The sequence below is a fragment of the Lithobates pipiens genome, unplaced genomic scaffold (assembly GCF_037356315.1).
Source record: "Lithobates pipiens isolate NorthernLeopardFrog02 unplaced genomic scaffold, aLitPip1_a1.2 Scaffold_19, whole genome shotgun sequence".
Classification (NCBI taxonomy): Eukaryota; Metazoa; Chordata; class Amphibia; order Anura; family Ranidae; genus Lithobates; species Lithobates pipiens.
This window is the reverse complement of record NW_027507764.1, coordinates 563,721,365-563,736,356: the sequence shown is the minus strand read 5'-3', so window position 1 is coordinate 563,736,356 and position 14,992 is coordinate 563,721,365. Positions and strand designations below refer to the sequence as shown.

General features: G+C 44.7%; 1 protein-coding gene across 2 annotated transcripts in view; it reads left to right on the top strand.

The window, feature by feature from the left end:
* LOC143997640 (uncharacterized) overlaps nt 1–14,992 on the top strand; it is a 322,976-nt gene that overhangs the window by 278,285 nt on the left and 29,699 nt on the right. For both annotated transcript variants that reach the window (XM_077493359.1, XM_077493358.1), the window contains one exon: nt 3,348–3,437. In XM_077493359.1, the coding sequence (XP_077349485.1) occupies nt 3,348–3,437 (90 nt within the window). The remainder of the gene's footprint in view (nt 1–3,347; nt 3,438–14,992) is intronic.

Sequence of the window (14,992 nt, the reverse complement as noted above, 5' to 3'; positions counted from 1 at the left end):
GGTTTAGTTAGCAAATGCATACATAAGCTACAAGGCCCCTTCATGACACCCTGTATTACTTTGAGCTGGAAATTGAGCTGGGTTCGGTAGAGAAGGGTTAGAACCACTGTCAGGTGTTTATTACTGCCTGTGCCCTTGTGGGGAGATTCACTCTCTATGTTAGTCCTTGTGACCATTCTTACTGGGAGAGAAAGTGATGGGAATTCCAAAATTCTCCAGCTTTAAAGTGAATCTATTATACTGCGCTGCATGCCTAAAACCTAAAGCCTTTGAAACCTAAAATCAAACATCAGAGTTGATCTCCACCTCTCTAAGCTTGCCTACCTACCTCACTTCTAGAGAACTCTATTTGTTTAAAAATAGAAACCATTCATGTCATATTGTACCACATGAGGATTTTCAATGTAAGAGATGCTTCGGTGGTTTTAAGACTAATTTCTTACGCCCAGCTCCTCTCCGCTTGATGCTGCTCCTTTCTACACCATTACTGGTAATTACCGGCTGTCAAAATGACAGCTGGGAATTGCTTTATATTGCACAGCGGGAGCTGCTGTCAAAAGTCAGATAGTCTGCAAAGATGTATTGTTTCATTGTACTTACTATTGCTTTCATTTGTAGATCAAAGGTGTTACCTTTGATCAGCATTTGACATCAGTTAATTTGTTTAAAATAAAATGCATTTAACCCCCGAGTAACCCTTATTTAACTCTAATTATCCCTAATGAACTCCTTTCTCCCTCTTCCTAGCTATTTATTGTTCTGCTGATTTTTTTTATATTTATATTTATTTATATATTTTTTACCATTAATATATAAATGTTATTTTCATTCATCTTTTCTTTTTTTTTTTTTACACAGTTGCATAAAAAGACTATGTATGACTATTCGTCTATAGAGCACATGGAACATAAAAATACATTTCCATGATAATATTTCCAAGAGAGAGCCTAGTTTGCACCCCCCCTCCCACACACACACACACACACACACACACACACACACAAAAAAAAAAAAAAATCTGTGTGTTGGCATATAATTCTTAGTTTTGAAAAAAAAATTAAAACCAAAAAAGTATAATGGGATTGTATTTTTTTTTTTAAGTTTTTTTGTCTTCTCCTTTTCCCTCCCTGTGCACATCCAGTGATAGCCATACAGTTGCAAAAAAAAGTATGTGAACCCTTTTGGAATGATATGGATTTCTGCACAAATTGGTCATAAAATGTGATCTGATCTTCATCTAAGTCACAACAATAGACAATCACAGTCTGTTTAAACTAATAACACACAAAGAATTAAATATTACCATGTTTTATTGAACACACCATGTAAACATTCACAGAGAAGGTGGAAAAAGTATGTGAACCCTTAGACTAATGAGATCTCCAAGAGCTAATTGGAATGAGGTGTCAGCCAACTGGAGTCCAATCAATGAGATGAGATTGGAGGTGCTGGTTACAGCTGCCCTGCCCTATAAAAAACACATATCAATTCTGGGTTTGCTTTTCACAAGAAGCATTGCCTGATGTGAACGATGCCTCGCACAAAAGAGCTCTCAGAAGACCTACGATTAAGAATTGTTGACTTGCATAAAGCTGGAAGTATCTCCAAAAGCCTTGCTGTTCATCAGTCCGCGGTAAGACAAATTGTCTATAAATGGAGAAAGTTCAGCACTGCTGCTACTCTCCCTAGGAGTGGGCGTCCTGTAAAGATGACTGCAAGAGCACAGCGCAGACTGCTCAATGAGGTGAAGAAGAATCCTAGAGTGTCAGCTAAAGATTTACAAAAGTCTCTGGCATATGCTAACATCCCTGTTAGCGAATCTACGATACGTAAAACACTAAACAAGAATGGATTTCATGGGAGGATACCACAGAGGAAGCCACTGCTGTCCAAAAAAAAACATTGGTGCACATTTACAGTTTGCACAAGAGCACCTGGATGTTCCACAGCAGTACTGGCAAAATATTCTGTGGACAGATGAAACCAAAGTTGAGTTGTTTGGAAGAAACACACAACACTATGTGTGGAGAAAAAGAGGCACAGCACACCAACATCACAACCTCATCCCAACTGTGAAGTATGGTGGTGGGGGCATCATGGTTTGAGGCTGCTTTGCTGCATCAGGGCCTGGACGGATTGCTATCATCGAAGGAAATATAAATTCACAAGTTTATCAAGACATTTTGCAGAAGAACTTAAGGCCATCTGTCCACCAGCTGAAGCTCAACAGAAGATGGGTGTTGCAACAGGACAACGACCCAAAGCATAGAAGTAAATCAACAACAGAATGGCTTAAACAGAAGAAAATACGCCTTCTGGAGTGGCCCAGTCAGAGTCCTGAACTCAACCCGATTGAGATGCTGTGGCATGACCTCAAGAAAGCGATTCACACCAAACATCCCAAGAATATTGCTGAACCGAAACAGTTCTGTAAAGATGAATGCTCAAGAATTACTCCTGACCGCTGTGCACGTCTGATCTGCAACTACAGGAAACGTTTGGTTGAAGTTATTGCTGCCAAAGGAGGTTCAACCAGTTATTAAATCCAAGGGTTCACATACTTTTTCCACCTGCACTGTGAATGTTTACATGGTGTATTCAATAAAAACACGGTAACATTTAATTCTTTGTGTGTTATAAGTTTAAGCAGACTGTGATTGTCTATTGTTGTGACTTAGATGAAGATCAGATCACATTTTATGACCAATTTGTGCCGAAATCCATATCATTCCAAAGGGGTTCACATACTTTTTTTTTGCAACTGTATACCACAGTTTTACTGCAGTGCGGCAGTTGCGGTGGTGCAGCGACACAGTTGGAACAGCTGCTTGTAGTCCAACTCAGGAGTGCACAGGAAAGGATGGCAATACAGCAGTTAAACCAAGCAAGCAAGAAAAAAAATTTTTTTTTAAAGCATTAAAGTATTTTTTTGTCACTTTGCAGAACCAGCTTCAACAAGTGGCATGAATAGGGGTGCACAGCCTATTGCATTAGGGTGTGCACCTCAAAGCTCAAACACCTGTGTGTGTGCATATGTATAAATACTGACAATGTCAGTAGGGCAGAGATTGGTGTCAGTAGGGCAGTAGATGGTGTCAGTAGGGCAGTAGATGGTGTCAGTAGTTTTTATTTGTATTATTTTATTTTTGACATTTTTTTTTAGGAGCCCAGTTAGGGGTCTTTGGTGAAATAGGGGTTTACACAGGTGAAATCTGCGCCACACAGGGTGATTAGGGTGTGCCCAGGCACACCCTGTGCGCACCCCTATGGCAGCATGGAATTCAATTATTTGGGTTTAAATATATGTTAATAAATGAATATTCAAAGTTTAAACTTTCTTTGCACAGAGTCAGGCTTCAAGATAGCGGAGGAGAGCACTGTAAATCCGGACGTATCTGTGGGAACAGATAACGATGTTGGCGAGTCCATAGAACAAGGTGGGTCAATCCTAAAAAAGGTGTAAAAGAATGCATAGTGTTTTGAATACTATATATCTCCCATCTCTATTCTTCCTTTCCTAAAATGTACACATTTACTGGGCTAATTTTAAATTATACTGTGATAAAGGCCCACTTATAGAGCTTAATAGCTCAGATTCAGAATTCTGGATGATGTAGAGGAGAGAGAAACCACCCCTGCCCCACACCAACAACTTTGCTCTGTACAGCCTTTTAGAGGCTTTCAATTAGAGAGAAAGCATCTAAAAGCAAACTGCTCCTGCGAGATACTTTCTTTAGAAACCCCCATCATTTTCTGTGAAGTCAGCGTCATGAGCGCACCCTGTATAAAATGTTTATTTGTAAAAATGAAGGCTCAAAAATATTGAGAAAAAAAGCACAAAAAAAAAAGTTTTTCAACTTTTTGGTCTATTTGAAAATGAAAAGGTTAGAATTTGGGATTCCTCTATTTAAAGCGGATGTATAGTGAAAATTTTAACTTTTACCTACAGTTAAGCCTTAGCTGTAGTTAAAAAAAAATATCTCCTAAACCTGTTTAGGAGATATTCCCCTCGCAATGAGCCGCTGACTGCAGCGGAGCATGCGCACCGGGGATTCTCGGCTGAAAGCCCCGACAGACGCCGGACCTTGCCGGAAAGAAGTCTCCGGCGCACATGCGCGGGAGTGAAGACATCGCGGCTCCGGGCACTCACAGCGCCGGAGCTGCGATACACGGCAGACACGCCGAGGGAACATGTCAGCTCCCTCTGCGTGGATCGGGTGAGATGTTGGGGGCCTCGTTCTAAGGTAAGTATTTCATAATGAGCTAGTATGCGGTGCATAGTAGCTCATTATGCCTTTTGCCTTACAGGGGTATACAAGAAAAAAGTGTCAGCGGGTATACAACCACTTAAATGTCATTTTGACATAAGAACAGGTCCAGTATAGTGGAAAGGGGCTTATAACCCCCAGGAGCCATTTAAATTCCATTGCAACACTAAAAAAACACCTTAATTTCTCCTTCCCATCTGACTTTAATGCATTGTGCTACAAATAGTGAATTTTACCCAAAAAATTAATTCATTCAAATTTATTTTTTACATGCACATAATGAAAATATCTGCAATTGTTTTAGCATAAGCCTTCTGAAGTCTCTGTACAACAGAGCTTAGAGAGAAGCAGAAAGAAGTATCACAAGGAGCCAATCAGTTGCAGTGGAGTGCAAGAAGCATACTGATAGATGGGAAGAGCAAGCCCATCAGTCGGCCTCCAACCCAGATAGCAAGGATAACTTGCCACATAACTGTATTTGTGTTGAATTGTATGACTGTTAACTTTCTGCACAATGAAGCACAAGTTTGAGTTGACAATGTTTCAATTTGTAGCAAATTTTGTGTGGCAAGTGTCTAGCAGAAGCAAACTAAAGTCTACAGGAAGAGCTCTGCAAGTCTACAGTGCCTTGAAAAAGTATTCACACCCCTTGATATTTTCCACATTTTGTCATGTTACAACCAAAACATAAATGTATTTTATTGGGATTTGATGTGATAGATCAACACAAAGTGGCACATAATTGTGAAGTAGAAGGAAAATGATAAATGTTTTTCACAATCTTTACAAATAAATATGTGAAAAGTGTGGGGGGTACATTTGTATGGCGCCCCCCTGAGTCAATACTTTGTAGAACCGCCTTTCACTGCAATTACAGCTGCAAGTCTTTTTGGGGATGTCTCTACCAGCTTTGCACATCTGGAGAGTGACATCTTTGCCCATTCTTCTTTACAAAGTAGCTCAAGCTCTGTCAGATTGGATGGAGAGCGTCTGTGAACTGCAATTTTCAGGTCTTGCCACAGATTCTCAATTAGATTTAGGTCTGGACTTTGACTGGACCATTCTAACACATGGATATGTTTTGATCTAAACCATTCCATTGTAGCTCTGGTTGTATGTTTAAGGTCGTTGTCCTGCTGGAAGGTGAACCTCCGCCGCAGTCTCAAATCTTTTGCAGACTCTAACAGGTTTTCTTCTAAGATTGCCCTGTATTTGGCTCCATCCATCTTCCCATCAACTCTGACCAGCTTCCCTGTCCCTGCTGAAGAAAAGCATCCCCACAACATAATGCTGCCACCACCATGTTTCACAGTGGGGATGGTGTGTTCAGGGTGATGTGCAGTGTTAGTTTTCTGCCACACATAGTGTTTTGCTTTTAGGCCAAAAAGTATAATTTTGGTCTCATCTGACCAGAGCACCTTCTTCCACATGTTTGCTGTGTCCCCCACATGGCTTCTCGCACACTGGACTTCTTATGGTTTCTTTCAACAATGACTTTCTTCTCACCACTCTTCCATAAAGGGCAGATTTGTGGAGATCACGACTAATAGTTGTCCTGTGGACAGATTCTCCCACCTGAGCTGTGGATCTCTGCAGCTCCTCCAGAGTTACCATGGGCCTCTTGGCTGCTTCTCTGATGAATGCTCTCCTTGCCCGGCCGGTCAGTTTAGGTGAATGGCCATGTCTTGTTAGGTTTGCAGTTGTGCCATACTCTTTGCATTTTCGGATGATGGATTGAACAGTGCTCTGTGAGATGTTCAAAGCTTGGGAAATATTTTTTATAACCTAACCCTGCTTTAAACTTCTCCACAACTTTACCCCTGACCTGTCTGGTGTGTTCCTTGGCCTTTGTGATGCTGTTTGTTCACTAAGGTTCTTTAACAAACCTCTGAGGGCTTCACAGAACAGCTGTATTTATATTGCTATTAAATTACACACAGGTGGACTCTATTTACTAATTAGGGGACTTCTGAAGGCCATTGGCTCCACTAGATTAGGTTAGGGGTATCAAAGTAAAGAGGGCCAAATACAGACGCTCTCCATCCAATCTGACAGAGCTTGAGCTATTTCTCAAAGAAGAATGGGCAAAAATGTCACAGGGGTGCTCAACCTGTGGCTCTCCAGCTGTTGCCAAACTACAAGTCCCATCATGCCTCTGCCTCTGGGTGTCATGCTTGTGGCTGTCGGAGTCTTGCTATACCTCATGGGACTTGTAGTTCCGCAACAGCTGGAGAGCCACAGGTTGAGCACCCCTGCAAGATGTACAAAGCTGGTAGAGATATCCCCAAAAAGACTTGCAGCTGTAATTGCAGTGAAAGGTGGTTCTACAAAGTATGGGCTGAATACAAATGCACCCCACACTTTTCACATATTTATTTGTAATAAATGTAGAAAATAATTTATAATTTTTCTTCCACTTCACAATTATGTGCCACTTTGTGTTGGTCTATCACATAAAATCCCAATAAAATACATTTATGTTTTTAGTTATAACATCACAAAATGTGGAACATTTCAAGGGGTATGACTACTGTTTCAAGGCACTGTACAACGTGAAAATTCAGCCACAGTGACCCCTTGTGGTGGGGTGACTATTGCACAACATCACTGAACCAGAACTTGCAGCAGTCTTGCAGGATGTTTGCAAAGAAAGTTGATCTGGAGTCATGCAATACGGACTGGCTGCAATTGTGCAACAAACTTGTGAAGCCTGGCAAGTCCTTTTCTAACTTGCAGCACAATTTCTTGCAATCTGTGTATGTAACAATTGGATTCTCTGCTATCACTGTGGATTCGTAGGCTGGGTAAAGAGTAGTAGACCTGTAAGTCAAAGAGAAACTGCAGCACAGTAAAACCTGTTCCCTTCTAGACAGGGCTGTGCTGTGTGGCTGAGCTGGGTAAATTGTGTACTGGATGGACAGATACATATTAATATTTAGGCAATTTTACTCTTCCTTTAAAAAAAAAAAGTTTATATTTCAGAGGATGGGATAAAATTGGTCCTCAAATGTTTTGATAAAAAAAAGGCCCTATATGGTTTATTCGAACAAACGTTGACATATTTAATGGCATCTGTGGGAAAGAGAGAGTTCTATTCGTCCCCTAAGATTTGGTGCCAAGCAAGCAGCTGTACCATCTCAGTGCCTCAGGGGACGCCCAGATGTGCCCATCGCCCAATGATGACTCCAGTGCCCTGCTGACATTACTGTCCACTGTGAAATCTCTGCAATCTAAATATAGCTGGAGACAGGCCATTTCCGGGAAAGGTGAGTGAAGGAGACACTACGGGATAAAAGAGACTCCTGTCATTGACAGGCCAAGAGCCGGAGGGAGCATGTGTGCCTTGTGAATGTCATTAATTAGGAGATATCTTGCAGGCCGGCAATGTTCTGTAATTGGATGCTTGGAATTTATATAAGAATAATGGCATAAGGATGGATAGAGGAACAAAATGAATCATTTTCTAATATAGTATTTACCGGTCTCCATCTTTTTAAATTCTTTCATTACATCCGGCAAAAAAGAAAATAGTGTATTTTAAATGAGCATGTATTTGTATTATAAAATACAAAAAAATTTTCTCGTTATTGAAAAGGAGGTTCTTAAAAAGAGAGACCATACAGTTAAATACCAATTGTTTTTTTTTTTTTTTTTTTTTTAATAGGAGGTTGTTCATAAAGCCTTTTAATTTGCTTTGTTTAATTACTGCTAATTAAATCAGAGAAATATCCTGGCTGCCCCCTTTTTTACTATGTTATTTTATTGCTATTTTTCAATTTACTTCCAAACACTAAACCTTCCCTATGGGCTACTACAGAACCCCTGCCAATACACTGCTCACAAAAATTGAAGGAACACTTTGAAAACACATTAGATCTCAATGGGGAAAAAATATCATGCAGGGTATCTATACTGATATGGACTGGGTAATGTGTTAGGAATGAAAGGATGTAGTTGAGCATCATGGGAAATATAATTACAATACATCTGGGGTGCCAAGGTTCGCCATCACTGTCCTAAACCGTACCGGTTTAGGAGATATTCTATTTACCTGCAGATAAGCCTTATTATAGGCTTACCTGTAGGGATGAGCCAAACACCCCCCGGTTCGGTTCGCACCAGAACTTTCGAACGGACCGCAAATTCGAACGAACGTTAGAACCCCATTAAAGTCTATGGGACTTGAACGTTTGAAATGAAAAGTGCTAATTTTAACGGCTAATATGCAAGATACTGTCCTAAAAAGGGTTTGGGGACCTGACTCCTGCCTCAGGGGACATGGGTCAATGCAAAAAAAAGTTTTAAAAACGGCCGTTTTGGCGGGAGCACTGATTTTAATGACGATTAAAGTGAAAAAAAAAAGTGAAATATTACTTTAAATATGGTGCCTGGGGGGTGTCTGTAGTATGCCTGTGAAGTGCCACGTGTTTCCCATGTTTAGAACAGTCCCTGCACAAAATGACATTAAACGGAAATAACACCATTTAAAACTGCTTGCGGTTTTAATCTTATATCTGGTTCCTGCAATATGGTTGAAAATCATTGAGAAAAATGGCATGGGTAGCCCTCCCTGCCCATTACCAGCCCCTTTAGGTCTTGTACGCATATTAAGGGGAACCCCGTACCCATATTAAAAAAAGGAAATGCGTGTGGCACTCAGAACAGCAGTATACAGGCGGTGCAAACAAGACAGGGACTGTGTAGGTTTGTTGTGTTAAGTTGAATCTGTTTGTAATTTTCAACTGGTACATTTTTAAAGTGTAGCTCCAGTCAAAAAAACTATTTTTAAGCTTTTTGGAAAACATAGGGAAGGGTTATCTCCCCTGTATAATTTGTTTTGTCGTACATCTTTTTTCATCTCATTTGCTGTTGTCTCCTTCCGTTTGCAAGTAGGAGATGTTTGTAAATTGGATGTTTGAAAGTAGGGGCCTGCCCTATATGCTCTGCAGAAATGGCGGAACAAGGTGTTGGTTTTGCCACAACATTGTAAGCCCTCAAAGTGACTCTTGGTGGGCGCTGGAGCGCCCTGCTGTGAACGATTATATCAAGAATTGTAATTACATGCCATTGTTGAACAGTGGTAGAAAAATTGACCTTTGGTGGTTGTGGTGCTGGTGCCACAACACTATAAGTCCTCACCGTTACTCTGGGTGGGCAGAGGAAGGTGCCCTCCTGTAAAATGTTATATCAAGAATTGTAATTACATGTCCCTGTTAAACAGGGGCAGAAAAATTGGGCCTTAGGCACTGGTGCTGGTGCCACCACACTGCAACCTCTTCCATATACTCTAGTTTTATTGCAGGAATTAGCCCTGCTGCAAAGCATTGCATCAAAAATTGTAATTAAACGCCCCTGTTAAACAGGGGCAGAAAAATTGGGCCTTAGGCACTGGTGCTGGTGCCACCACACTGCAACCTCTGCCATATACTCTAGTTTTAATGCAGGAATTAGCCCTGCTGCAAAGCATTGCATCAAAAATTGTACTTAAACGCCCCTGTTAAACAGGGGCAGAAAAATTGGGCCTTAGGCACTGGTGCTGGTGCCACCACACTGCAACCTCTGCCATATACTCTAGTTTTAATGCAGGAATTAGCCCTGCTGCAAAGCATTGCATCAAAAATTGTAATTAAACGCCCCTGTTAAACAGGGGCAGAAAAATTGGGCTGATGGCATCAACCAGAACCAGAAATGTTCTTCCAACATATCAGTGGAGGAGGAAGAGGATAGACAATCAACATAACAGGACAGTCACTCAGCATCAGCATAGGCAGTCTTGAAGGGATGTGGTATTTCAAAAAAAATTATTCGGTTACATCAGCTTCAGGTGCTTGGTAGCTGTGGGTGATCCAAGACTGATTCCTCTTGATGAAGGTCAGTCGATCAACTGATTCGGTGGACAGGCGCACCCTGTGAACGGTAACAAAGCCACCAGCAGCACTGAAGGTGCGTTCCGAAAGAACGCTGGATGCAGGACAGGCCAGTAGCTCAATTGCATACTGTGCAAGCTCTGGCCAGTGATCCATCCTCAAGACCCAGTAAGCCAGAGGATTTTCGGTGGGAAAGGTGTCCAAGTCTGACCTTGCCCCTAGGTATTCCTGCACCATGTAAATCAGACGCTGGCGATGGGTGCTGGAACCGATCATACCTTGGGGCTGCGGACTAAAAAATTGTCTGAAAGCATCAGTCAGACGGCCACCTTCTCCACCGCTCCTTCTGACCGATGCCTCAGCAACACGTTGTCCAGGACCAGGAGTTTGTAACCTCCCAGTCTCTGGGAACGCATTGCACAGACCTTTCTACAAGGCCTCCCGGAGATGTCTCATCCTCTGCTCCCTCTGCGATGGCAAGATAAGGTCGGCAACCTTACCCTTGTACCGTGGATCAAGGAGAGTGGCCAGCCAGTAATGGTCCCTCTCCTTAATCCGAAGAATACGAGGATCCTTCCGCAGGCTTTGCAGGATCAGGGAGGCCATGCAGCGTAGGTTAGCTGAGGCATTCGGTCCGGAGTCCTCTGGGTCACTAAGGACAACATGATCCGCAGCTACCTCCTCCCAGCCACGTACAAGTCCACGTGTTTTTTGGGACTGTAAATCATCCCTACAAGACTGCTGCTGCTGATGCTGAGTGCCAGCCTCCACCTTCATGCTGACACAATCATCCTCCTCCTCCTCTTCCTCCTCCTCATCCTCTTCCTGTGTGATGGGTGGCACAGCAGGAACACTGTCTGGATAAAGGGGGCCTTGAGAGGCAAGGAAGTCCTCCTCTTCCTGCCTCTGTTCTGCCTCAAGTGCCCTGTCCATTATTCCACGCAGCGTATGCTCCAAGAGGTGGACAAGAGGTACAGTGTCACTGATGCATGCACTGTCACTGCTCACCATCCTTGTGGCCTCCTCAAACGGTGACAGGACAGTGCATGCATCCCTGATCATGCCCCACTGGCGTGGTGAGAAAAAACCGAGCTCCCCTGACCCTGTCCTGGTGCCGTAGTCGCACAGGTACTCATTGATGGCCCTCTGCTGCGTGTGCAGCCGCTGCAGCATGGCCAATGTTGAGTTCCATCTGGTGGGCAGGTTCAACTCCTTTTGGAGCTCAGCCAGCCGAGCACAGGTATTAAATGATCGGCGGAAATGCACAGAGACTTTCCTGGCCTGCTTCAGGACATCCTGTAAGCCGGGGTACCTGAACAAGAACCGCTGCACCACCAGGTTAAGGACGTGAGCTACACAGGGCACATGGGTCAGTCGTCCCTGTCGGAGGGCGGAGAGGAGGTTGGTGCCATTGTCGCAAACCACCATTCCTGGCTTAAGCTGGCGTGGCGTCAACCACCTCTCGGCCTGCCCCTGCAGAGCTGACAAAACATCCGCCCCAGTGTGGCTCCTGTCCCCCAAACAAACCAGCGCAAGCACGGCATGGCATCGTTTTGCCTGTGTACTTGCGTAGCCCCTGGAACGCCTACGGAGCACCGCTGGTTCTGAGGACAGAGCACTGGAAGAGGCCATGGAGGAAGAAGAAGAGGAGGGGGTGGAGGAGAGAGGTTTGTCACAACCAATAGTAGCATTTTGGAGGCGTGGTGGCGGAACAACCTCCAACACTACTGCACCTTGTCCTGCATCCTTCCCAGCAGCCAGAAGAGTGACCCAATGGGCCGTGAAAGACAGGTAACGTCCCTGTCCATGCCTGCTGGACCATGAGTCAGCGGTAATATGCACCTTACCGCTGACCGCCCTGTCCAGCGAGGCAAGGACATTGCCTTCCACATGCCGGTAGAGAGCCGGAATCGCCTTCCGTGAGAAAAAGTGGCGTTTGGTGACCTGCCACTGAGGAACCGCACATTGTACAAACTCACGGAAGGGGGCCGAGTCTACCAACTGAAAAGTCAGCAGTTGAAGTGCTAGCAATTTAGCCAAGCTAGCATTCAACCGCTGGGCATGTGGATGGCTGGGAGTAAACTTCTTCCGCCGGTCCAGCAGCTGGGGCAGGGACATTTGCCTGCTATAATCGGACGTGGGTGTACCGCTAGCAGAGTTCCCGGAAGCACTTGGCTGTGACACACCTAATTCTACACCTTCATTCCTCTCAGAGCAGGTTTCAGAGAGGACTGAAGGTCTAGTGGGGTTGGAGATGCCAGCTGATGAGGAGCAAGGAGAGGTCCGCTTTGTTCTTTGGTGTGGGTCTTTGAGGTACGCTTGCCAACGAGCTGCATGGCAGGTCAACATATGTCTGGTCAAGCATGTGGTGCCCAAGCGGCTGATGTTTTGGCCACGTGAGATACGCTTGAGACATATGTTGCAAATAGCAGCGGTGCGATCTGATGCACTCGTCTCAAAAAAGGCCCACACCAAAGAACTTTTAGAATAACGCACAGAGGCAGCGCTCTGCACAGGCGGAGCTCTGCGGTGTGATTCAGTCGGTGTGCTGCCCCTAAGCTGGCCCCCGGAGGGCATCCTGCCTCGTTGGACATGTGCCTCCTCCTCCTCCCTCCTTCCAGGCACCCACGTGGAGTCAGTGCCCTCATCATCCCCTCCCTCTTCATCGCTGTAGCAAACCTGGCAGTATACTGCAGCTTGTGGAACATGACTGCCAGATTGCTGTCCTTCTTGAGCATCCCCTCTCTCTGCGCTCACGCTACTGCCTTCCTCTAGCTGAGTGTCATCATCAGAGCCCACAAAACACTGGGCATCCTCCTGGAGCATGTACCCAACACTGTGCTCAAAGAGTTCAGGAGACTCCTCAGGAGGACGTGGTGGGTCTAGGGAAGGAGTCACTGATGATGACATTGAGAGGAGGGAAGACGATGCGTTGGCAGCTGCTTTGCTACTACCCTGAGACTGGGTGAGAGAGGATGAGGAGGATGAAGAGGGCTTGGTCATCCACTCTACCAAGTCGTTGGCATGTTGCGGTTCAACATGTCCAGCTGCCGAAAAGAAGGACAAGCGTGTCCCATGGCCACGTGCTGATGACAATGCACCGCGTCCACGACCAGCACTGTTGTCTCTAGACACAGAGCCTGCTTGCCCTCTTTTATCGGCTCGCGCCTGTCTGCCTCTCCTTGCTGGCCTTCCAGACATGGTAATGGCCTGAAGGGAGTTGGGTAAAACAGCAGTTGGGTAGTTTATATTGTGCTGGAGGCACACAACACCCACTAACTCCTGCAGATGCCTTTTTTATAGAACACCAGAGATAAAGGGGTATATACAGATGTATACTGTGCTGTGCTGGAGGCACACACAACTTCCAATAACTCCTGCAGATGGCAAGTGGGCTCAAATAGAGAACAGCTATGTAGGTGGATATAGCGGTATGTACTGGGTACAGAGCACGCAGACAGCACGCACTATCTCCTAACACTACTGACTGCAAGCTCTATTATTAAAGATAGATCACTAGCTATATAGGTGAGGTGAATATAGTGGTGTATACTGCGGTCAGGGCACGCAGACAATAACCACTACACAACAGCAAGATAGAAAATCAGCCGAAAACGATCGGTGTGTACTGTGTTGAAGGTACACAGAACACCCACTGCTTCAGACGCCAACACACTACACGAGGCCGCCGCAATGGCGGCCTTATATAGTGTGGGGCGTGCACTACACAGCCTGAGCTATGATTGGCCACAGGCATCCTGCCTGTGGCCAATCATGGCTCTCCTCGCTGCTGGCGCTGCGATTGGCCAAGCATGCGGGGTCACAGTGCATGCTTGGCCAATCATGAGCCAGCAATGCACTGCGCCATCGCAGTGCATTGTGGGCCCTGAGCGCCACGCGAATTTGACGCGAACGGACCAAAGTGTTCGGATTTCGCCGAACGGACGAACAGCCAATGTTCGAGTCGAACGTACGTTCGACTCGAACACGAAGCTCATCCCTACTTACCTGTAGGTAAAAATGTGCAAGCGGGGTATAGAACTGCTTTAACACCAAAGCAGCTGAAACTGATTAACCACTTAACCAGTTCCCGACCAGCACACGACGATGTACGTCGGCAGAATGGCACGGGCAGGCAAACTGGCATACAGGTACGTCCAGTTGAATTTGCCGCCCTGCCATCGGTTGGGACCCAGTGAGTCCTGTCGTGGGTCCCGCGGACTCGATCGCCGCGGGGATACCCGCGATCATCTCACGGAGAAGAACGGGGAGATGCTGTTGTAAACAGCATCTCCCAGTTCTGCCCAGCAACAAGTGACACTGATCTCTGCTTCTTGTGTTTGGAGCAGAGATCAGTGTTCACTAACACACAGCCCAGCCCCCCACAGTTAGTAACACGCCCCTAGGACACACTTAACCCCTACACTGCCACCCACTGGTTAACCCCTTCACTGCCAGTGTCATTTACACAGAAATCAGTGCATTTGTATAGCACTGATTGCTGTATAAATGACAATGGTCCCAAAAATGTGTCAAAAATGTCCGATGTGTTCGCCATAATGTCGCAGTCACAATAAAAATCGCTGATCGCCGCCATAATTAACTAGTAAAAAAAAAAAAAATTATTAATAAAAATGCCTTAAAACCGTCCCGTATTTTGTAAACGCTATAAATTTTGCGCAAACCAATCAATAATCGACTAATTTACCAAAAATATGTAGAAGAATACGTATCGGCCTAAACTGAGGGAATTTTTTTTTTTTAAATATTTGGGGGGGGGGGGATATTTATTATAGCAAAAAGTAAAAAATAATGCGTTTTTTTCAAAATTGTCGCTCTTTTTTTGTTTATAGCGTA